The sequence below is a fragment of the Diceros bicornis genome, chromosome 2, assembly GCF_020826845.1.
Source record: "Diceros bicornis minor isolate mBicDic1 chromosome 2, mDicBic1.mat.cur, whole genome shotgun sequence".
Taxonomy (NCBI): Eukaryota; Metazoa; Chordata; class Mammalia; order Perissodactyla; family Rhinocerotidae; genus Diceros; species Diceros bicornis.
Window position 1 is genome coordinate 53,090,443 of NC_080741.1, and position 23,257 is coordinate 53,113,699.

The following is a 23,257-nucleotide window of genomic DNA, read 5'->3' on the forward strand; positions in this document are numbered from 1 at the left end:
AGCCCCTTTTCAACTCTAAACGTGTTTGGGAAATCATGAAACAGAGGCCCAAAGACCAGGGGAAGTATGAGACTTAGAGGAAAAACCTGGGAGAGGAAGATAGAGTGAAATCCCTGAGACAGGAAATAGGGCTCAAGATGGGAGGTGGGAGGGGAAGTGGGGGGACTCTCTAAAAGGGGGCTGTGGAGGTCTCATTCACACACTCCTCCCCGTCCAGCATTCTGCACCAAGTGGGTGCTCTGGTGATGCTTCTCAGTCAGTGGTGATGATGGCTTGGGGCAGGGCAACGGAGTTTCAGGTTCTCTCAGGCCTGGGTGTTTGTGCAGTGGCCAGGGGGCGAAAGGAGGGGCCCCACTCCAGGGCCTGGGCTGCAAGATGGGACTGATGACTAATCTGTTAGGTTAAGCCCCCCTAGCCTATAGCATGGATTGAGGGGCCCACCCAAGCAAGAGGCTAGTCTCCCTGGTGAGGTGGGGTGATGTCACTCCCATCTTTAAAGCACCCCTGCCTTTTCCCATCTCCCTCCAGCACCAGTGGAGTCTGCTCTGTGGGCAGGGGCATGATATCACTGGGGGAGTGGGAGCCATGGTCAGAGATGCCTTCTGCAGCACACCCAATAGGCCAGACTCCCGGGGCCTCCCTTCCTCCCCAGAAGCTGCAGCCCCCGCAGCACAGTCTGGTCCCCAGGCAAGAGCACAGTGGCCTTAATATACGTTGGTATGCGGCTTGGGATGAAGACAGGCACCAGGCCAAGAGTTGCTGTTACAGACATCAAGTGTTATTGTGAGAAAGGGGCAGCGCTGCCTACATGCCCAGCTGCCCTTTGCCAGCAGTTTTGGGGTTTTTTTCCCAGCTCAAGAGCCTCTTGAAGTTCCAAGGAGGTCAGTCTCAGAAGCCCACAGGGCAGGATTTTCCTAATTTAATAAGCAATCTGAGCTTCGTAGACAAAGCCTTCTGATTCCTTCCCCTGCTGCCCATTTCCCTCCCTCCTAGAAAATACCACCTAGGGTGGCCTTCTGCCTCCTGGAATGGACGAGGAAGGCTCTTCATTTCCAGCTCATGCAGATGGCATCAGTCAAATAGCACAGAAATACACAGACACGATAATGATATAATTATGTGATGTAAATATTAACTTCATCCCTTTCCTTGTAGACACTGTGCTAGCCTCACCAGACTCGGGGATGGTCATGACAATAAAAATAACAATAGTAATTACGAGAAGTGTGCTCTGAAGACAGAGAAACCATAAGGCCCATCTCAACATATGAATACAAAAGTAGAATTCACACATAGAAGCATTTCCAGGAGTTAATAACACACAGTACTATATGGGTGTGGGTTGGGGGAGTTGGTAGAAGCTGTCCACAATTTTCCGTGTGTAGGTTTTCATTCTTCAGGATTTTGAGTTCCTTCTCCCTCCATTTTCCAGAATAACTTGCCCAGAGGACTCTGCCTAGAGCCAGTCACGCCTGGGCCCAGTCTAAAGGCCACTGAGGGCCTGGTCGTTTCTTCCTGGCTTCCCTGGGATAGAAAGGCAGAGCTGGCTGCAGCTCTGACACCATTCCTGGGGCTCTGCACTCTCTCCTCCCCCTCTTCCATGGCCTCTAGCTCTACCTCCCTTCTCTTCTCCAGCCCCCCACCCTATACTCCTGCTCTCCTCTGCTTTTACCTGCTGACATCCTAGCCACAGCAACCCCAGGCTGGAGGCTTCCCAAAGTGTTGTCAGGTTAATCTCAGTGCTTCTGCTTCACTTACTGTTCAGTCAAGGAGGGGACAGGGGGACCTATTTCAGATCCCAGTTCTCTGGAGATCGGGGGCTCTGATAAAGTCCAAGGCAGACGCAGTCTGGGGTTGAGTTCAACCCTGTCTTACTTTTTATCTGTTTTTTCCTCCTTTCTTCATCTTAGTTTTTTTAATGGAGGGAATCTTGAACCTGATGCTCTTGTCTCCCTCCTGTCGGTTTTGTGCGTCATTAATTGTTCATATGCAGGCTGGGAACAACTTTTCATTTAGTCCTCCTCCTCCTCCCCCTCTGTGCTCCCCAGCCCAAGAAACACATTACTCTGATGGCAAAAACACCTCCCTACATGCCCAGACAGAATGCATCCTGGCCACCTGAGCCTCAGCCCTAAGAGCCAGCAGGACTTAGCAGCTTTTTCTCCTGCATTCTTTCCCTTAAAAGAAAAAAGGCTTTATAAATGAACACTCCATGACCAACCCTTATTTGGCAAAAACCAGATTCTAGGGTGAGAAACATCTGGCCTTCCCAGTGGCTCCTGAGCTAATTGTTGCCATCTTCAGTCCTTGAGAACGCCTGCTCCTGAGTTTCATAGTCCATCCTAGGGTCTCCCACCCTCTCTCCATCTCAAAAGCCTCTCAATCCTCTGTGGCCCCCAGCAAAGCCTTGCCCCTGGTCCTGTCCACTGGCTGCAGCTTGCTCACAGAGCTGCCACATTCCCACCCTCCCAGGCTTTGGGTGTGCTTGCATTGCCCTGGGAAAGACAGCCCACTCCTGCCACCCACACACTTCCCCCACTCCCCTCTCCCCATCTCTAGTCCACAGAGATGGGGGATGACATTCTCCTAGATCCCTCCCCTCTCCCTGCTCATCAGCATGGATACCCTGACGGTGGGGAGGAGGAATCCCATCAGGAAATGTGGGCAGCCCAGGAAAGCTGGCCTGGCAGCTCAGGGACCTGGGGAAGGGTAGACAGGCTGTGAGACCTCCCCCTTGGTTTATGAAGTGGGGCCTGACACCCAGACCACCCCAGGTCCCAGGAAGTTCTAGCAGTCTATGTTTCTGTGATTCTGAGATGGAGAAGAGGTGGTAGGCAGTGGCAGGGAGCCACCAAGATATCAGGGCACAAAGTGGGGTGGGGGTCTTGCTGTTCCACCTTCTCAGCACCTCCACTCTCCCTCCCCAACTCAGTCAGGTAGGCCTTTTTAACAGGTGCTAGCTTAGAGGCCACTTCCACCCTCCTCTGGCTGTGTGAGGTCCCCTGCCCAGACACCTCCTCAGTCACACTCACACACCCACTCTAAGGGTCACTCAGAATGGCCATTGTTCTGCCAGCTGGGAAAGAACCACCCAGCCAGCCCTCTCGCCTTTGGGCACAACCAGAAATGTGCTCTGGGAACCATCTCTGAGAACAAATAGCATGCCCACCTGGTTTGCCAGTGACCAGAGGGTACTGGTTTCAGACCGGGGTTGAGAGCACAGAGAGGGGCAGGGAACAGGCCTCTGGCACAGGACCCCTCTATCAGGCCCCAGCCTTCCCTGTGGCAGCCTGGTGGGGATACGGGGGTGGGGCAGAGACTCCCATCTTGAAGAGGCAATCCAGCCTACTGGCCCCTTCTGCCCTAGCTGGGTGGGTGGGAGACACTGGGGACTGCTGCTGGGCCACCTGGTCCATCATGACTGCCCCCTTCTCTGCCCTCTTCTATGTGGCCTCCACCTCCCGGGGTGTCCGATTACGCTCGGCCTGCACCCGGCTCCTCACTTTCTTGCCCAGCTCCAGCCCTGCCCAGCTCTTGCCCTTGGCCTGTTTGCCCCGGCTCCGGGAGGAGCACCACACACGCTCACAGTACTCATCCACCCGGGGCAGGTTAGCAAAACCGATGAGCTGCAGGATGTCCTTGTACCAGGCCTTGGGTGGGGTGGAGGCCAGGCCTCCCCGGGCTGGGGGCTCCTCTGGCCGCGGCTCCCGAGGGAACAGGCTGTCAAGCTGCGTGGCCACGATCACCTCCAAAGCCAGGCGGACCACCGTCTGGGAGAAGCCGTGCTCCAGCGTAGTGCAGGTGTAGGTGCCTGCATCCAGGCGGCTGAGCCTGCGGAACAGCAGCCCCTGCTCCATCTGCAGGACTCGCTCGTCTGTCTTCACCTGCCAGGCACAAGGGAGGGTGTGATGGGGGTGTGGAGCAGGGCACACACCATCAACTTCTCTGCCCCCTGCTTTTCCAAATTTGCCATCTCAGGGCCCAGAGCTTGGGCACTTCCCCTTGCCTATTCTCCCCTTCCCAGGAGGGGACCAGCAGCTTGGCAGGCTGGGCCTCCTAAAGACTATGAGCTAATTGCGGGCAGCGCCTCACCTTCCCATAACCCAGCACAGGGCCTGCAAAGGGGGCTTTTCAAAGATTTGACTGACTGATCCTTCCTAGTTAGAGCTCTGGGACACCTATCTTGGCTTTAGGGGCCCCTGGCACACGTTCCCGGGGAGCAGAGGGAGTAAGAGGGTATTTATAGGCTTTTACTCAGGAGGGTCTGTACCCCCATCCCCAGGACGAGAACTTCTCTCCACTCTCCACACACACAGCCTTCCCTGTCTTAGTCTGCATTGTTGACTCCCCGCACGATGCAGGGCTCACAGCCCCAGCCTTGGGTGGGCTGAGTGCCCATCACAGTGTGGGAGGCACAAGTGTTGTTCTGATCCGGCCCCATCTCTGGCCTGGACGCCATCTGTACATTTGTACGTTGAGGCTGGACTGCTTGGGCAGTTAGTGTTGTGTGCTCCCCCTGCCCCTGGCGCCTGGGGGAGTCTTCTCAGTGCCCAGCCCAACAGCTGGCCCAAGGCTGGCCTCCTCCAGTTCCCAAGCTGGAAGGAGAGCTCCTCCTGTCATCAACCTACTCCCTCCTTCCCTACTTGTGGGAGCAGCTCAAAAATGTTCCTCACCCTGCACCCTCTCCACGCCCAGCCTCAGGGCCCAGACTGAAGCCATCTCTGGGGGTGATAGACCTTTCCGGATAGGGGAGGAGAGGGCCTGGGCAGACAGCTGGACTCCAGGGAGGAAGTACGGGGCCAGGCAGTATGTGTGGGGGGTGAGGGTAGGGTAGGGTGTGCTGGGGCCAGTGGTCAGAGGCCCAGGCCTGAGACAGAGGAGGACTAAGAACTCTGGGGAAGAGAGCCCTTCAAAAATGAGCCATATGTGTAAGCATGGGGGGCTTCCTGACCAGCCCAGACCCCCTTCCCTCTCTTCCATCTCTGCTACCCACCTCTCAGAGCTCAGCTTAGTGCCTTGGGAGTTATGGGCTCCCTGTCACTGGAGAAGTTCCAGCCACATCTGGCCTGGATGTGGATCTGGCCACATCATTCCCAGATGGCAGGAACAGGGGCACACCAGGGGCCTAATATACACTTTTCTGTGGTTGATCTTGGCAGGTTCCCCTCAGAGCCCCTCCCTAAAGCTCAGGACTTGGGGTTCGGGGAGGGGTCTGACCTCAGGACACATACAGGCTGGAGGCAGGGTCCTCACTCACCTGGTCGGGCCCCTCGTCCCCTGGCCTCTGCAAGAACCAGCGCACGGTGGCCTGGGGAGACTTGGGCAGGCACTCCAGGAAGGTGCTGTTGTGCTCCGTGCCGTAGACTGTGGTGGTCGCCACGAGTCCTGCAGCCTCCTCTGGAGGGAGACAGAGGTGGGCTCAGCTTAGGAACTATGGGGACCCAGCAGCCAACTGACTCCCACAGCCCAGGAGCCGCCACCAATGCGACACGGACCTAGGTGTCCATCAGTCCCCAAGTCAGTCACTCTGTCCAAAGACCTTATACCTATATACTGACAGGAACTGCACAGATAGGGAAACTGAGGACTGTTTGAAACAACAGGACCAGTCTGAGGCCCCACTTCACAGGGGTCGAGCCCAGGCCACAGGGGTGAGTAGGGACCTTGTCAGAGACCAGCTGGTGTCCCCATCCCAAATGCCACTCACCTTCCCGGCTCTGGCCCAGGCACTGCAGGGCAGGGTTGCCATGCCGGATGTGCTGCCGACGGAACCGGCGCTTGCTGGTGCCCGGCCGATAGTGGGTGCAGGAGGAGCCGTCCCAGGCGCAGTACGGGTCCCGGGCCAGGCAGCACTCCGCACAGGCACTGCCGTAAGTCTCACACTGGTGCAGCTGCAGCCGGGCCACGCCCAGCCTCGAGCCCACGTACAGCATTTGCTGGGAAGGGACACAACCAGAGCCAGTGGTGAGCCTGGGCTTCCCCAGAAGCAGCTAGGCTCTCAGCCCCCTTGGGTTCCTGAGACCCCTGCCATTTGCAAGCGGTCCTCCAGAACCTCTTGGGTGCATTCACAGAAACAATAAATATTTATCATCCACCTGCTATACACCAGATCCTGTGCTAGGACATGCAGGGATTGGGGCAGACCTGGGGGCTTTTCTCTAAGGGGCTTCTCCAGGCTCTCCCTGCTGCTGACCTCTACCCTCTACCCTAATGGCCTTTATCATGACTTGCCTCTGACCTTAGAGGGACACTCTGATTTAATCAATCCCAGTACAAAAGCCGGGATTTACCCAAAGATAAACTGGGGCAGATAAAGTTGAAGAGATGGTATTTGCCACTTGCAAAAGGACACAGTAGACCTCTAAGAAGTGGCTGCCTTGTTTGATTAAAATCTGGGTTTTGTTTTTAAGCACGTTTTACCTTCCCTGAGGAAGCGGCCTCTGTGGATCTCCCCTTATCTGAACACAGCCTCACTTACTTGGGGCCTCCCACTGCCCACTGGTTTCATGCATGGGCCTCTCAGCTCCCAGCTGGACTCTCAACCCTCATTGCAGGGCCTAATCAGGCAGCCACAGGGCCTGCTACAGTGGGGCTTCCCAGCAGACAATGGCAGTGCTCAAGGAGGTGCAGGCAGGGGTAGAAGGAGGCAGCCGCTCTTACCCTTTTGACAGAGATCTCCATCTCAGTGATGGGTGTGGGCACCTGGGGAAGGAGCAGGGTCTCAGCGAGGGTGGGCTGGGAGGAGATCTCCTCTGCATCCCTGCTTTCAGCTTCCTCCAGCCCCTGGCATGGGAGTCACCTATCTCTCAGCCTGGGTCTGCGCACACCCTGGCAACTAAGGCCAGATGGTCTTTCCCAGACATTGGGTTACAAGAAAGGCCCCCTCACCCTGGCTGGCCTCCAAGCAGGAGGCTTGGCTGAAAGCACAAAGCTCTGGTGTCCCTCCCACAGCCCTGTTTCCCAGCAATGAAGCAGCTGTCCCAAATCACCCATCTCATGTCAAGAGGCACAACAGTCCCTCTGACACAGATGACCTCCTGCCTGATTCTATAGAGGGGCTAACAGAACCCCTTGGGGACTTGGGGTCTCACCCAAGTGAGACCACCCACCCCTTCACTGTGACTTGAGCCTAGCAGGGCTTTGTCAAAGGGCGCTCACCTTGGCCATCCCTCCCCGGGCCTCTAACTTTCAGCTCACAGACTGCATCTCCAGGCCCCGCAGTTGTTCAGAAGCAGCAGCAAGGCCTCTGCACCAGTGAGGGCCATCACTTTCATCCCCACTGGCTGTGGGTTCAGTAAAGACAGGCCCATCTCTCTCCTGTGCTTTGCTCCTGCTTCCCCATAGGGATGCCTAGACCCAGGGACAGGAATTGAGGGGACCCCTCCCATCAGTCCCCTCACTCACCTTAAACACCTGAAGCTCCTCCAGAACCACCTCCTCAGGCTCAGCCGAGGCCCCAGCCTGGAGAGTGATAACCTTGAGTACAGAGCCTGAGTCTGGGGCAGGGGAGAAGGGGTCAGCAGGAGAGGGAGGAGCAGCCTGGGCCCCTGCACACCTCCCCAGCCTGGCCACCCCACTCAGCCCACCCACCAGTCCCTAGGAAGATGACATCGTAGGTCCCATCCTCTGCCTCCACTCGGTCTACCACAATCTGGCGCAGCTGCTGAGCCAGGTGGGTTTTGACAAGGACAGGGTGGCCCTGCCGAGGCCGCACAGGCCGGAACATGAGTGGGTGGGCTCGGGCAAACTGCAACACCTCGTCCGGGTAGTCCTTGGTGCTGCCAAATGGTCGTCCTGGCTGGGCAGTCATCTTGCTGGGGCACTGTGGGCAGCAGCAAAGGGAGTGCCTAAAGCACCCTGGGATGGCCAGTTCCCCACCCCAACCTGTTTCCATGCTTTACTGCCAGGGCACACCAACTCAGAGGGACCACTTTCCCTGTAGGGGGGCTCCTTAACATGGTCACAGCTCTGCTCCCCTCCTCACCCCGCCCAGCACCTCTGGAGCCCCAGCTCAGCTGCTGCCATAGGGCTGCATGCAGGCACAAGGCTTTCCCAAGTTGAAGTCCCTCCTAGCACCCACTCAGCCCTCTTCCCTGGCCTGGCCCTGGGCACATACTCACCATGCCAGGGCGAGGGAAGGGCACCTTGCCCCCATAGGGCCCCCACTGGTGCTGGGGACCATCTTGGTGGGCAAAGGGCCCCTTGAAGACCTCCCAGATGTCTGCCATGTGATACACGCAGACGGCGAAGCCCTGGAACACAGCACTGCCGCGGGCGGACAGGGACAATCAGGCCAGGTCGGCCATCATAGGCAAGAAGGGGACAGTCTGGCTCCATGGCCAGAGCAGAGGGTAACAGTGTCTGCTGTCAGCAGAAACCGAAAAACAAGGACATCCAGGCAAAGGCAAAGAGAGGGAGACAGAGAATACAGCCACAGAGTCCCCGTGTCAGGGACAGAGACAGGGACCCACGGTGAGGCCGGGACATGAGGCAGAGGCTCAACAGAGGAGGCTGAGGGTGCAGAGACCAGGCCAGGGGTGGGGGCTGAGGGGAGGCTGGTGTGCCCACCTGACCATGCTGAAGAGCGCGTACACCTCGAGGCTCTTCCCTGCCTTGGGCCACAGCAGGAACACATCCTCTGGGAGACAGAAGGCCACTGCCAATGACCCCCACCGACTGGCTCTGAGCCCTCCCCACTCCTGCACCCAGGCTTGCCCCTTACCCAGCTGGTCAAAGTGGGTCTCAGCACCACCAAGGCCGGGCACCGAGCAGACTAGCCTGGCCTTGAGAAAGGTGCTCCATTTGTTCACCAGCACCCGCTGGCCGCCAGCGTCATTCTGTGGGGGGAAGGGCAGAGTCAGCCTTGGACCCACGAGGACAGGCCCCTCCTCCTGCTCCTAAACCTTCACGCTTAGGGGGAAAGGCATGGACGTTGGCTTCACACCCTTGCCGCAGTTTCCCTACTACTGCAGGTGAGGACAGGTCAAGGAAGTGGGGGTGTGTGTGGCAAGGACTTGAACCTTACTGCCCCTTCACAGCTCTCACCACACAGACACGGCCCACGCGGCTGACAGTGACATGGCCTGGGCCACCATCTGGCGAGGGGACAGTCTCCGAGAAGAAGAAGTACACCTTGTCATCATCCCGGTCTGAGTTGTCAGCAATCCGGGCAGCCATCACAAACTGGGGATCTGTGAGGTGACATGGTGAAGCTGGTGGGGGGCCTCACAGGGGAGGACAGGGGGCTGCACCCATGGGGAGGGGGAGAGGTACAGGGACCCCACTGGAGGCTGGAGTCCCAGGGAGTAGAGTGGGGATGGGCCGCCCCTCCAGTCTCCACTCCAGCATCAACTCTCCTGCCTCCCTGCCAGTGCCAGGGGCAGACTCCAGCCAGCCTTGCCCTCAGCAGACCCCTGGGCTCACCATGCAGGAGATTCTGGTCAGAGTCAGAACGCAAGGCCGGCCGGGAACCTCCACTCCGGAAGATCATGGCCTCACGCCCCAGGAAGTCAGCGGTGAGGCCCGTGTACAGATCCCCACCTGGGATGGTGGTGGGAGGCAGAGTCAGGGGAAGAGGGCCCGGCTACCATCCCTTCCCAATGAGATCGGCCAGCTCCCACGCTCCCCGTGCTCACTTGGGCCTGGGCATCACTCACCTACAAAGGTGCTGGCGAAGGGACGGCTGGGCTCATGCGGGCACCGCCCCCGCCCACTTTCCACACTGCTGGGCTCCAGCTGGAGCACATGCTGGGGGAGAGGGAGGAAAGTGGTAACCTGGGAAAGCAGCACCAGCCCCCCGACCCAGGAAGGGGCCATCGCGTGCGGCTGGAGAATGGGGGTTGGGCAGAAGGTGCCCTCATTCAAGGCCTCACCAATGGGGTCAGCTCTCTGGCACAAAGGCGCCTTTCAGGCCCCTGACCCCTCTGCCCTGACGCAGGCTCAATGGGGAGTATTCAGGCAGCAGGGAGGAAATGTCACCGCTTCGGAGTCCTTTGTGGGGCCCACCTCAAGCTCACCTCTCCACGGTGCCCAACAGCGATGAGGGCACAGGTGGGTTGGAAGGCCCCAGTGCCACACACCAGCAGGTGAGTCCGGTTGTGGGGCTGCAGCACCCGCACAAAGTTCGCGCACTCCGTCTAGCGGGGAGAAGAGGGGTGGTGGAGATGAGGGATGCTCACCGTCTCCTTGGGCCCCGAGGCTCAGCCCTGCCTGGTTGATCAGCTCTGGGGATCTAAGGCGGGGGTGACACGCTTCACAGACCTTCAAAAGGCCTGAAGCTCTGCTCCAAATGCCCCCAGCACAGGCACCTGGGGGAGTGGCCACAGGCTATCCCGGGGGTCAGGGCCTGGGCGTTGGTCCGTGTTGGAGGTCAGTCACTCCCAACAGCACTCACCAAAGGATCTCTTCCCTTGTGAACACACTCCTCCCTCTGTCCTGGCTGCGGAGGCCACAGGACCTGAAACACAGCCCAGCTGACTCCTGACCTTACGGCCTCAGTTTCCCCATCCAGCTTCCCATCCCAAGATGCCCAGTTCTCAGACAGACCCTCTCTCCAGTCAGTCTAGCTCACCTCCCGGGGATCCGGCCATGCCTGGTCCAGCTGCAGAGAGTAGAGAGCGTCGCGGCCCCCCAGAAAGAGGCGGTCCCGGTACTCATCCAGGTACATGGCCTGAAGGTCCAGGGAGCCTCGGGGACCCAGAAAGATGGCAGAGCGGTTGGCAGACAGGAGGTCTGGGAAGGAGCAAGGGAGAGGGTTAGGGCCTGCTGTTCAGCCCACTTCCCCAGCCAAGGCGTGGAGGTGGGGGGTCCCAGATGTGCATTCACCCCCCACACACTCACATCTGGAAAATGTTTCCATGCACAGGGCTGCTGGAGAGCTTCTGGGAAATGGCTCCTGGGGGTGGGTGGGACAGAGGCTCTGAGCCTCCACCCAGTCCAGCCCACCCAGGGGCCTGCCTCCTAGCTCTCCATTCCTTAGTCCCTTGATCTTTCAGTTAACATCTTCTTCCCACTGGCCCACATGTGCCCTACCCAGTCCCCAGGGAAGATGGCCCCGCTGGCAGAAATATGGCAGCAAGCTGGGCAAAGTGCTGAGAGAGCCTGGAGGAGGGTGGGTGAGCATCGTGCAAGGCTGACTCGAGTGGACAGAGGGACAGGCAGGGGAGAGCGCTCCCAGCAGAGGAGCACATGGCAAAGGCCTGGGTGTCGGAGAGGCCAAGTGTGGCCAGGCAGAGCTCTAGGCTCTAGGCCAGGGCTGTGGCTAAAGAGGATTTTCTCCTCTATAGACACTGCCTACCCAGGCCTCAGGGATGGGGGGTGGCTGTCTGGGGATGCTGGTCCCAGGAGTTGAGGATCCTGATATAGGTCCTTGGGGTTCAGTTAGGGAGATGGAGGCAATGGGCAGGCAAGGGGGCAGTCAGCAGGATGTGGTGGGAAGGGGTGCTGGCCACCCTTGAGAAGGCTGAGCATCCTCTGCCTGTCCAAAAGGTCATCCCCAACCCAGCTCCCACTCTATCCCCAAACTGTTCCAGGCTTCTTCCAGGAGGCCCTCCACAGCTGACAGTACTTTGGAGGGAACTCACTCTACTTGGGCTTTTTCTTGTAGCATGACCACCCCCCAAAACCACAGCTCCCAGGACAGGAGCACATTCTCCCTGCAGACACCCACTTCAGACTCTTCAGAGTGGAGTTATGTCTCTCCCCTCAGACTCTCCAGAGCAGGCCTGGGTCTCCTCCCTTGGACTAGGGTTCCCAGGGGAAGGTGATCACCCCTCTGGTTTCCCCAAGAAGAATCTGTGGGTTCTGCCTATCTCAGGGACCCTTTCCCGTGGACCATCTCCACAGATTCAGAGAGGGCCTGTGCCAGCTGCAGCACAACATATCAAGTTAGATCTGCAGAGGAACCTCCTGGGCCAGGATGGACAAAGAGGGGAGGCTGGAATCCTTTCTGGGCTGCAAAGAGTCTCTGGGATGGAGAGGGAAGAGGAAAGGTCAGCATTGGGAAGTGGGTTGCAAGGGGCAGGTGGGGGGTGAGGCTGTGGGGACTGCAGGGGGGGATGAAAAGAACAGGATGCTGCTCTGCCCCTCCACTGTCTGCCCTGGGCAAGGAGCCCTGGCTGGGGGCAGACAGATCCTCCAGACACGCCCTCTCAGCCCCCTCCCCATCTCTCTTTGCCCATCTCTACTGAGGTCTCTCAGGGTCTCTATCTGTCTCTCTCCTTTTCTCAGCAGCTCCCTCAGCTTCCCCCTATGTGTCTCTCTCTCTCCCACCTCCACCCTGGCCATGTCTCCCAGGACCTGTCCCTCTCCCCCAGCCCTCCTCCCTGCTGGCTCTGGCTCCTGCCTCTGGCAGCCAACCAGGAGCACCATCCCTGGGAATGACCACGAAGTCCTTCCCACGGGCTGTGCAGGGAGTGACTGCATCTCTCCAGCTGGCAGAACAGACTGCCCGGAGCTGGCTGGGGCCCCACAGCTGGGGGTGTCACAGGGTCCAGGGCTCCCACGGACATGCACACAAGCAGGGCGCGCACTGCCCATACCTCGGTAGGAGAGCCGCAGGCGGGGCACGCTGGGGCCGGGGCTGGGGCTGCCCCCACAGAGCAGGAGGCCCCCCAGGAGGCAGCAGATGGCCCAGGCCGAGGGGGCCATGCTGGGGGGAACCGAGGGCACCACGCTGCCCGCGGAGCCCCCTCTGGTCCCGCTGTTGGTTGTAGTTTGCTCTGTTGCCGCCAGGCCTGCCACTTATAAGGCAGTGGCTCCACCCCATCCAGGAAGGCGGGGAGGAGGAAGGACGGGGGGAGGTCCCCGCCGCCATCCACCTGTAGCCTCTTCCACCACCCCGGCCAGCCCTGTGGATGCCTCTGTGTCAGACTGACCAGTTCCCCACTGGGGAGACTTTCCCTGCTGGGATGTGGGTGGTTTACACAGAAATGTTCACAAACCCAAGTCCCCAGGTTCCAGCAAAATATCAAGGGGGGAGATAGCCTGGAAGGGAGGTCAGAGATCAGAGGCCAGAGGTTGGTGGGCTGGGTGGGGTCTGGCTGGGCTCTCCTTTGCTCCCTGCCCCTCCAGTGCTCATGACAGAGACCCCCCACAAACTGACTCTGGGCCCAGGTCCCTAATACCAGGAGAGTCCAGCCCCCTGAAGTCTGGCTTCCCAGTTCCCCTGGCAGGGCCCTCGTTGTCTGGGGGGAGTCATTCTAGCCCAAGGGGTTCCGTATTTGGGGTGGAAGCTTGAGGTCTGGCCACACTTCACAGATCTGGGATTGGCAAGAGATGAATGCCCAGCCTCCTCCACCAGGCCTGTTCCTATCTGGGCCCCAGGCCCCACCCCAGCTCACTGGGGCAGGGAGCAGGATCCACCCCGTGCCAGGGAACCTCCCATTGCCCGCCTCCCTCAGCCATCCTGTCCTTCCGGAGGCCTAAGGCCCAGAGTGTCACTTAATGAGTGGCAGGTTCTTCCCAGAGTCCCCCCGTGCCCTGTAGGCCTTACACCCATGATCCCTCCAGAGGGAGGGTGGAGGGAGGTGCTCACACCCCCACTCCCTTGGCCCTGAGCTCTGATTCAGGGGGCAGGAGAACCAGAGAAGAGGGACAAGGAGGAGACAAGGCTGAGGGGATAAACTGGGGCAAATGAGGGGACCTCCCCATGCCCCCCATCCCGCAGCAGCCCCAGTCACTGCCCCCCAGCAGCTGCAACTCCACTCCACCCCAGACGCCTACACTTAGAATCGGAAGCCCTGGGCCCTAAAAATACTTCAACTTTGAGCCGAAACTTGAGCTCCCAGGATTTTAGAAACTTCTGCAAGTTAGGCCTCCCAGATGGATGAGGCCGAGCCCCCAGATGGCCATCAGAAAATTTTGGGGGCATCAGAGAGGGAAGGAGCTGGCCCAGGCCGCACAGCAGGCTAGGAACAAGCCTCACTCAGCCCTGCCCCTTCCCGGGACTCTCTTTTGCTTTGGGGGCTCCTGAGCGGTACTGGGACCCCTCCTCCCCTCCCCATCTCATCCCTGGGAGGGAAACAGGTCAGCCCCTTGAGTCAGTGTGAGAAGGACCCAGTCCCCCTGACACATACACGCCTCCTCCCAAGGGGAGGAGGGGCCCTGACCTGGGTTGGGCAAGAGGCATAACTAGCTCTATAACCTGGTGAGAGGTACTTATGCAGGGGCTGCCAAAATGGTGACTATATCTTGGGCCCTTGGAGGGGTAGAGCTCCTCTGCCTCTGTCTCCTGGGGAGACATTTTGGCCTGTAGCCTGGGCTGGAGGCCAATGTCTGGCTGGAGATTGAGCTGGACAGCCCCTCAACCACCATCTGGCCACCAGTTGTGGGCAGGAGGCCCAACAACTCCTCAGCCTGCCAGCTCACTGTGGGGGTCTCAGCTCAACTAGGCCCCCAGCTGGGGCTGCAGGGGAGGCCTGGTCTACTGCAGCAGGATGTGGGGGCAGCCCACTCCACACTGCAGAAAAAAGCTTAGGACAGGGGCTGAGAGCCCCAACTCTACTGTTAACTTGTGTGGCATCAGGCAGGTCCTCTCCCTCTCTGGACCTCAGTTTCCCAGTCTGGAAGGTGGATGAGGATCTTCTGTAAAGTCCCCTGCTTGCTGGCTGCAGATGGAAAACAGACGCAAAGAGTGCCCCCGCGCCCCCCCACCCCATAAATTCAGATCAATGGGCCCAGTCACAGGCATCTTGTGTCATCTAGTGGACAAAGTGGGAACTACAGGCAGTCTGGAAGCTACCGCTGTATCACACCCTGTAGGAGCAACTGGGCCACCCAGGAGAAACTACCACCTCTTGGGACAGCAGGCAGTAACCAAGCAATCATAATGTGAAGAGGCAGGGGCAGTGGGAGATGCTCCAGTGATTGCTTCTGATGGAGGAAATCAAGGGAGGCTTCATGGAGGAAGCACTATCCAGGCAAAGAATGACACAGCGCAAAAGAAATGGAGAGGACTGAAGGCAGCAAAACAGAACGAAGTGATGCATGTAGAGAAGTGCAATGCCACATGCCAGTGGGAGCTGTGAGCCCTTGGCCATATACATGGGTGATGTGCGTGTTCATGCATCAGGTGCCACCAGGTGGGTATGTGGAGGGTCAGCCTCTCCCAGCTAGAATTCTGGGTGGGCATGCCTGGAAGGAATGGATCCCTAGTCCATCCCCGACCAACCTCATTCTGGAACAGAGATATGGCATAATCCCACGGAGCTCCCTCCCTGTGGACCACTTCTTTAAGGCACCAGCCACCCCCTGTGTACCCTCTTTGTAGCTGGTCCAGCCATCCTCCTGTTTTGTTCACAGAGGTCTTAACTCTTAGGGTGTCTCTCTTCTCCTCCCCCAATCCCATTAGCATCCCACATCCCTTGGGTGCCCCCTGGCCTCTCAGGTCCTTGTCATCCTCTCTGACAATCACTTTCTCCTCCCCCCACCTCAGCCACCCATCATCCAAGTCACCACGAAGAAGGACGTGACCACCACCTACATTCAGTATCCCCACTGCCACAATTCTTCCCTCACTGCCTTGAGCCCCCAGAGACCCCTAGCCGCTCACCTTCTGCCACTCTGTCCCTGTGTCTTGTGTCACCTCTTTTCCAGCTTCGCTGGGTTGTTCCCGTCAGCATACAGGCCATTTTCTGACCCTCCTCCTTAAATGAGTATACCTGGACTCCACATCTCCCCAAAGCTCCAGCCTATTTCTGTTCCCTGAGAGTTTGCAAAAGATTACAAGTATTGTCCACACTCGCCGTCTCCCCTTTGCCTCGCCTCATTCCTCCGGCGCTCTCCAGTCGGGCTCCCATCCCACCGCTCCAAGGAAGCCCTCGTGTCCAGGTGGCCAAGGCCTCGGGGGCCTCCAAGCTCCCTAAGCCCAGGGCCATCAGCTGTCTTGAATGCCTCTTTCCTTTCCTCCTGGCTCCCAGGGCCTCTTGCTCACCCAGGGTCTCTCCCACCCCACTGGCCGCGTCTCCTCCCCTGGACTGCCCACGTGGGGTGCCCGGTGCCCAGTCCTGGGCCACCTCTCTCTCCACACCTTCTCCAGGGGGGCCTCATCCAGGACTGGGGCTGGGGAAGCACTTCTTACTCTGACGACACTCGAATTTATAGTTCTCCCTCTGCCCTCTCGCTTAGTCCAGCCTCGCTTTGACATCCCCACCATCCTGTCCCAGAGGCGTCTCAACTTTGACACGGACAAACAACTCTCCATGTCTCCTGTGACTGTCCCTCCAGAAACGCACAACCTGAAGCTAGTCCTGAGGAAATACCAGATAAACCCAAATTGCATGAGATTCTACAAAATAACCAGCCTGTACTCTTCAAAAGTGTCAGGTCATTAAAGACGAAGAAAGACTGAGAAACCACCACAGAGATTGGAGGAGAGTAAGGGGACAGGACGACAAGACGCAACATGTGATCCTGGCTGGATCCTGGTCCAGGAAGAGGACTTCAGTAGAGTGACTGACAGACCTGAGTGAGGTCCGCAGATGAGTTAGCTGCGGTGTGTCAGTGTTAATTTCCTGGGTTTGAGCGTGGTCCCGTGGCTATTTAAGGCGTTAACATTTGGGGAAGCTGGGTGAAGTGTAAATGGGAGTTCTTTGTACTATTTTTGCAAGTCTGAAATTTCAAAATGAAAAGTTAAAAATTGCGAAAAAGAAAATCTAAAGGAACAAAGGAACCTCACTTCCTGATACCCCACCAAGAACCTGCTCCTCTCCCCGGCTTCTATACCTCAGGGAATGGCAGTTCATCCCTGAAATGCAAGGTCACCCTTGACTCCCTACTTCTCACACCTCACATTCAATCCTTCAGTGAGTTGTCGACTCTAGTTCCAAAATATGCCCTGAACCTGTGCACCTCCCTCCACCCTTCTTGCCCCGCTGTGCTGCTGTGCCTCTGTGCCGAGAGCCACCAGGCCTTCTCGCCCTATGGCTGCCGGGGCTGGGCACCTGGCCCAACACAGCCTTTCTGCTTCTGAGATGCTCCAGTCTTTCCTCATGCCCTCCCATGACTGGTTCCCTGTGGTTCTTCAGGTCTCAGTTCAGTGCTACTTCCTTCAGGAGGCCCTCCCAGACCACTCTATCTCATGGCCACCGCACCTCTACAACCCTCATTCCAGCACTGAGCTGGTTTCCTCACTGCACGCGTCTCTCTCTTTGTCTTTCTGAGTTGACTGTAAATTCCACAAAATTAGGGACTGGGCCTCCCTCTGAAGGATCCCAGCATCCAGGCTGTGCCAGGCACATGGTAGGTGTGTGACTAAACCATGGAACTGGTAGACTGGCTTGTGGTGCGGCCCGCTGTGGCCCTGCCTCCTCTCCTGAGATGTTGTAATTCCTGGGTGTACATGTAGGTCCTCAAATTCTCCAGCTCCCAAGGGCAGGCCTGCTCCTCTCCTACCAGGTCTCACCAGGGACCAGGCAGCTCCTGCTGGCTCTGGCCTCCACTGGAGGCATCTCCAGAATTCTAAGACCATTTCCAGAATGCTGGGCTTGTCTGGGGAACACCAAGGCTGGGGCACAGGTGGGGAGGCTGTGGAGTGGCTGGGTGGAGCAAGGACAGCTGTTGTGACATTCTAGGCACTGTGGCAGCTGTACCTCCTGCAAGCCGCCCTGCTGACACCTCCACTTCCTTACGGCACACCCTCCCCAAGGCCCGTGTCACTGTCCTGGCTGCAGCTCTGGCCTGGGCATCCCCTCTAAGCTGAGAGCCACCAGGCCTCATGCCTCCATTCTTTGTCAGGGAGGGGAAGTGGGTTCTGGAGCCTCCGAGGCTCCCGGCAACTGGAAACTATGCCGGTCTGGACCTGGAGACAGAGCCCTCGGCTGGGAGCCCAGCGGCTCGGCTCTCCTCCAGACTCCCTGGACGACCTTGACAACCCTGCTCCTCTCTGGGCCCCAGGGTCCTCACCTGTCAAACAGGTGAGGGGACGTAGAGTAGACGATATGCCCCTCGGTCCCTGGGAGTCAATGTTGTCAGCAGGAAATCCAAGTGAGTGGGCAGAGGGACTAGAGCTGCAGGCCCACTGAGCCCCCCAGTGCCCTGCCTCTCCCCAGCCAGAGCTGAGAAGGAGCTGGGGCTGCCATGCCAAGTGGTACCCAGGGCCTAGCCAGGCACTGCAGTGCAGGACCCCTTGGCTGCCACCTGGCCAACCAAAGCCATGGCCCCGGGGAGCCTGTTAAATGCAGATTCCTGGGCCACTACAGACTCCAGATGCTGAATTGCTGGAGATGGGGCCTGGGCATCAGCAGTTATAGAAAGGAGCCAGGGGGTATGGAGTGTGTAGTCCCGATCTAATCTGAGCCCTCCTGCCGAAGGTGGTGGGCAGGGGTGGCTGGAGCACGGGCTCCGGGATGGGGAAGGAAACAGTTATCAGGGCAGAAGTGGTCCCTGGCGCAGAGGCCACAGCCCCTGGGAATGAGAGCCAGACGCCAGGCCTCCAGGGAGCAGGGCTTTATTTGCATTCCCTAGGACAGGGCTGGGGGAGACAGTCATAGAGGGCCCACCGTCAAGGACACGCCCAGGCTCACACCCTGGGGACCCCGACCCCCTGCCCCCACTCCAGGGCCCCGCTGAAGTTGGAAGGTGGCACTGGTGGCTCTGGGCAAAGGTCGACGTCTACTCCACCCCCTTCATGAACTCCAGGAACTCTGTGGAGAGAGGGGCAGGTGTAGGTCAGATGTGGAGGCTGGGTAGGGCGTGGGCAGTACGAGATCCAGTACCGCTCACTCACCATCATAGTCGATGCGGCCATCATTGTTCTTGTCACCGTCCTTCATGAGCTCCTCAATGTCATCCTCCGTGATGATCTCACCCGTAGCCTGAAGCATTATCTTTAGCTCCTCCAGGTCAATGTAGCCATCAGCATTTCTGCAGGGGGCGGGGTAGGGGGAGGAGTGAGGGGGGCCTCAGAACCCATGGTGGGGGCAGGGGAGGGGAAGAGGCAGCCCGATCCACAACCCCTGGAGGCAGAACAGGGCCACTGGGAGATGGGGCATCCCACTCCTCCATTGTACAGAATAGGAGACTGAGGCCTCGAGGTCACAAGACTGTTCCTCTTTCCCCAGCTCTGCTAGGGTCATGGTCAGAGGTGAAGGATCACACACTCACTTGTCAAACATGCGAAAGAGGTCAGACAGCTCTTCCTCAGACTTCCCTTTGCTGTCATCCTTCATGCACCGAACCATCATGACCAGGAACTCATCAAAGTCCACTGTGCCGCTGCCTGGAGGTAGACAGTACAGCCATCAGACAGGGACGGTCAGGCTGGCACTGCCCTTGACACTAGACCCTGGTGTTCTCAATGCACCCTCACACCAACTCTGTGAGGTGAGTGTGGTCATTATGCCCATTTTATAGATGAGATGACTGAGGCTCAGAGAGACTAAACAGCTCCTTCAACGGCACAGAGGGATAAGTGGCAGAGGCAGGATTCAGGTCCCCAGCGAGCTGGGGGTGCTATGGGTCTGGGCAGGGGTGGGTAGAGGGGCTCACCATCCTCATCCACCTCGTCAATCATCTCCTGCAGCTCCTCAGGGGTGGGGTTCTGGCCCAGCATCCTCATCACCTTGCCCAGCTCCTTGGTGCTGATGCAGCCGTCCTCGGCACCCAGCACGAAGATGTCAAAGGCTGCCTTGAACTCTGTGTCCGATGGGGGAGGAGGCAGAGTGGACAGGGCTCAGCAGCCAGGACCCCAGAAAGCCAGATCCCTGGGACCACCTGCCAACTTGCCCACTTCCCTCTAAGACCTCTGAGGTCATGGAAGAGGGACCCCAGTCTCTGACCTCCAGCCTCGGGTGCTCATGCTCCCCAGCCTGGCGCTGCTGCTCCCCAACATGTGTGTCGGGGTACTTACCATTTTTCTGCTCTTCTGTCAGCTGCTCTACCTAGAGAGGAAAAGAAGCCTCAGGACTCAGACTCAGGCCTTAGCTGCTGTGAAGGAAACCAACCCATTCCACAGGTGGGAAGACTGAAGCCAGGAAGAGGCAGGCTATTTCCAGGCCACAGAGCAGGGGCCTCAGTCTTCCCTCCTAGCCCCCAAAGTGCTGAGGTGACCCCAGCTGGCCTCACTGAGGCTGGGCTCAGGGCCTGGGTGACAGGTGGGCACCCTCTCCAGGGCCAAGGTGACAATGCCCTTTCAGCCCCCCTGCTGAAACCCAAGCAGGGTGGCCTGAGGGACAGCTGTCCCTCAGGTTGGGACAATGAAACCAATGTGGGGGTGGTCAAAACCACTCACTGTAACCTGACCAGGGTAGCCACTGAGCTATTTTTAACGGGGGACAAAGTTAAACCTGGTGATTGTTCTGGGGACTCTGGCATGCAGGGGGTGGGACAGTGTTATCTGGCCCCCTGGCCTGCTGCTGCCTCAGGAGCCAAAATTAGTCCATCCCCAGCCCCGCCAGGCCTTGTATGGGCACAGGGTGGAGGGCGGCCCCCCAGCTCCATGGACAGGCAGGGGCGCCCCCAGAGCCAGCTGTAGCCCTTCCCTGCCCAGGAGTGGGGCTGGACTTACGGGGCTGAGGGAAGGCTTCCCTTGTGGACAGCTGTTTATGCCGGATGTCCTTGTCTCTGGGGTGGGGGGAGGTCAGGACCCCCTCTGGGATGAAATAGCATCTGAAGCCCCTCAGTGACCCCAGGAGGCTATAGGGACTTGGGGTGACCACTCTCTAGCCCTCACCCCCTGCTAAGCCACTGAGCGCCAGCCTGCCAGGCCGGATGGGCGCTGAGGCCCCCAGTCTCTGTTCCTTCTTCCCAGCTCTTCCTCATGCCCAGTCTTACCCTGACTGCCTCAGACTTCAAAGCCCCCTCCCCAGCTCAGGACTCCAGCTCCGCAGCCCCTCCTCACAACCCCAGTCCCACCCTCCACAGCATCCTCAGCCAGCCAAGGGGCTGGAGGTGGGAGGGGGATTGCGAGTGTATGAGAAGCAGAATGTGAGGGGCAGCTGTGGAAGGTCGTGACAGAGAGACAGCGACAGAGACTGAGAGAGACAGCGCAGGAGGAACAAAGAGATGGAAAGAGGTTGAGAAAGGCAAAGATCCAGAGACCAGAGACACAAATGAAGAGAGATGCGGCCAAGAGACAGACCACAGACACTTGGAGACAGGGGAGATGCTAAAAGCTGCAACCTCCTCCTCCACCCACCCTAACGGCTCCTCTCCAACCCTGAACCCCTCACTCCTTCCACACCGGCAACACTAGACCCACTGCCTCCTGGAGGGCCTGGTCCCCACCACCTCCCTGGGGTAACCTTAACCTGAGCTGAGTGAGCCCCTAGTGGGCCCACTCACCCCAGCCCTTCCCAGGCCCGTCCCTTACCGCAGCCTTGTAGATGTCATCCATGCTGGCGGCTCACAGGGAAGGCTGCTGGGGTTGCCAGCCAGCCCGGGCTTAAATAGCCCTGCCCCACTGCATTCCCAGCCCAGCCCACCCCTGCGTATAGTATCCTCCACCCCCTCCTCCGGTCCTGGTGATCTCAGGCTGGCCTGAGTCCCTGTGTCCTCTGCCCAAGGCAGGGAGCAGATGAAGGGCTGCAAGGACCAGGTCTCTTTCCCTCTGTCCCCCAGGGCCCCCAGGGGACTCTCTGGAAAGGTTTCTTGAATGAAAACATGAGCCCAGGACAGGACAAGAGCTGCAAAGTAGCAGGTCCCTACACACAGCAGCTCAACCTCCCATCTGACCAGGAAGGTGAGCAATATTACTCCCACTTTCCAGATAAGGAAACTGAGGCTCCTGGAGGGGTGGTGACTTGCCCAAGGTCTGGCTGGCTTGGCAGTCCCTGCCTCAAGTTAAACCCCTCTGGAGTTGGGGGCAGCAGTATGCAAGGAGAGACTGAGAGCATAGGGCCCTGCCAAGAGAAGCCTTGAATGCCAAGCTGAGCACAGTGCTGTGGAACTGGTGGAGAAGGAAGTCACTGAGCCACCGTCAGACAGAGTGGTCTGGAGCCCTTCAGCCAGAGGAGCCATGGCCCACATCTTTCATCTCCCCAGCAAAAGCAGTACTAGCTCCGGGCTTGGGTCAGTGGCACGCAGTCAGTCATCCAACAAACACACTTACAGATGCCCCATCTGTGCCAGACTGTCCCTCTCCAGTTACCTCCCCCCTCTTCTAGGTCTGGATCTTCCCCAGGGTTTGGGCTCCCTCTCTGTGCCTGTGCTTCCTCCATTCCAGCCAGCACTGTAGTTTCTGGGACCAGAAACCCTCCTCTTGTGCCCAATGGCCAGCACATATCCCTTCCTTCCACCTACACCCCCCCTTCATACAGAGCCCCCTTTTGATAACCACACCAGCTCCCTGCCTTGCTTGAGGGCACTGCATGGATTAACCCACTCTAGTCTCCAGCAGCCCACGTGACAGAGATCCCCGAGTCTTGGAGAGGTTAAGAACTGGCCCAGAGTTACTCTCCCTGCTCGGGCTCTAAGCACAGCTCACATCTTCTCCTTCGACCGTCTCGCGCCCTACAGATAATGAACCCAAGAGCCAGGTGAGGCACGATTACTGCCTCCCTTTTCCGGAAGGCGAAACCGAGGCCAGGCGGAGCAGTGACTTGCTTCGGGTAGCCCGGGAGCTGCGAGGCCTTCGCCCTTCCTACCGGGGTCGGAGTGGCAATGCCCAGAGCTGCCCCCTCCCCAGGCCTCAGTATCTCCCGGGGGCCAGGAGCCCGGCGGGGGGCGCCCGCAGGTACGGATTACGCAAGCGAGAAGGCCCGCGCGGCCTGCGCACGCGCGTCGGCGGCAGCCGTCAACTACGCGCGAGGGGCGGGGCGAGGGCGCTGGCCGGCGGCGGGGCGGACTTGGCGGCGCGGCGCGCGGCGGGGGCGGGGGGCGGGGGATGCCCGGGGGCGGCAAGACGCTGACCCCGCCCCCTGCTGCTGCCAGTCTGCGCCGGGCGGCGGCGGAGCCCGGAACATGGCGGAGGGGCGCAGCTTCGGGCCCGAGCAGGGGGCCGAGCCGGCCAAGGAGGCGCGCGTCGTGGGCTCTGAGCTGGTGGACACGTATACGGTGTGCCGGGGGCGCGGGCGCCGGAACCGGAGCTGGCGGCTGGAACCCGGAGTCCGGGTCGAGGAGTTAGGGAGGGGGTCTGGGCCCCGCGACAGGGAGGATGTGGTAGAGGGGCTGCGATTTCGAGGAGGGGGCCTGGGATAGGGGAATCTGGGGAAGGGTCTGGGCCCCGCAGGTCCGGGAAGAGGGTCCTGGGGTGGGGCCCAGGGAGGGGGCTTGGAGAAGGGGTAGGCGTTCAGAAAAGGAGGCTAGGGTTGGTGGGGAGGAT

General features: G+C 59.0%; 3 protein-coding genes across 6 annotated transcripts in view; 1 reads left to right on the forward strand and 2 right to left on the reverse strand.

Moving 5' to 3' along the window:
- Window positions 1-1,882: 1,882 nt before the first annotated feature.
- SEMA3G (semaphorin 3G) lies at window positions 1,883-12,922 on the reverse strand. The gene is made up of 16 exons (XM_058560429.1): window positions 12,540-12,922; window positions 10,571-10,731; window positions 10,394-10,456; window positions 10,017-10,136; window positions 9,657-9,747; window positions 9,424-9,540; window positions 9,046-9,191; window positions 8,723-8,837; window positions 8,569-8,638; window positions 8,121-8,265; window positions 7,591-7,822; window positions 7,405-7,496; window positions 6,661-6,702; window positions 5,708-5,936; window positions 5,258-5,397; window positions 1,883-3,884 (listed from the first exon to the last, which is right to left on the reverse strand). The coding sequence occupies exons 1-16, from the start codon at window positions 12,646-12,648 to the stop codon at window positions 3,444-3,446; spliced, it is 2,313 nt and encodes a 770-aa protein (XP_058416412.1). The 5' UTR covers window positions 12,649-12,922; the 3' UTR covers window positions 1,883-3,443.
- A 5,507-nt stretch (window positions 12,923-18,429) lies between these two features.
- TNNC1 (troponin C1, slow skeletal and cardiac type) lies at window positions 18,430-22,671 on the reverse strand. Of its 2 annotated transcripts, none has more exons than XM_058560453.1 (6): window positions 22,581-22,671; window positions 19,847-19,877; window positions 19,486-19,632; window positions 19,102-19,216; window positions 18,725-18,861; window positions 18,430-18,641 (listed from the first exon to the last, which is right to left on the reverse strand). In XM_058560453.1, exons 3-6 carry the CDS (start codon window positions 19,553-19,555, stop codon window positions 18,610-18,612), a joined length of 354 nt encoding a protein of 117 aa, XP_058416436.1. In that variant the 5' UTR covers window positions 19,556-19,632; window positions 19,847-19,877; window positions 22,581-22,671; the 3' UTR covers window positions 18,430-18,609. The 2 variants fall into 2 exon arrangements, with proteins under 2 accessions (XP_058416436.1, XP_058416425.1); XM_058560442.1 differs by lacking the exon at window positions 22,581-22,671 and adding an exon at window positions 21,308-21,346.
- A 198-nt stretch (window positions 22,672-22,869) lies between these two features.
- The window catches only part of NISCH (nischarin), a 32,980-nt gene continuing 32,592 nt past the window's right edge, over window positions 22,870-23,257 (forward strand). For all 3 annotated transcript variants that reach the window (XM_058560466.1, XM_058560475.1, XM_058560484.1), the window contains exon 1: window positions 22,870-22,989. In XM_058560466.1, the coding sequence (XP_058416449.1) occupies window positions 22,897-22,989 (93 nt within the window). In that variant the 5' untranslated portion in view covers window positions 22,870-22,896. The remainder of the gene's footprint in view (window positions 22,990-23,257) is intronic.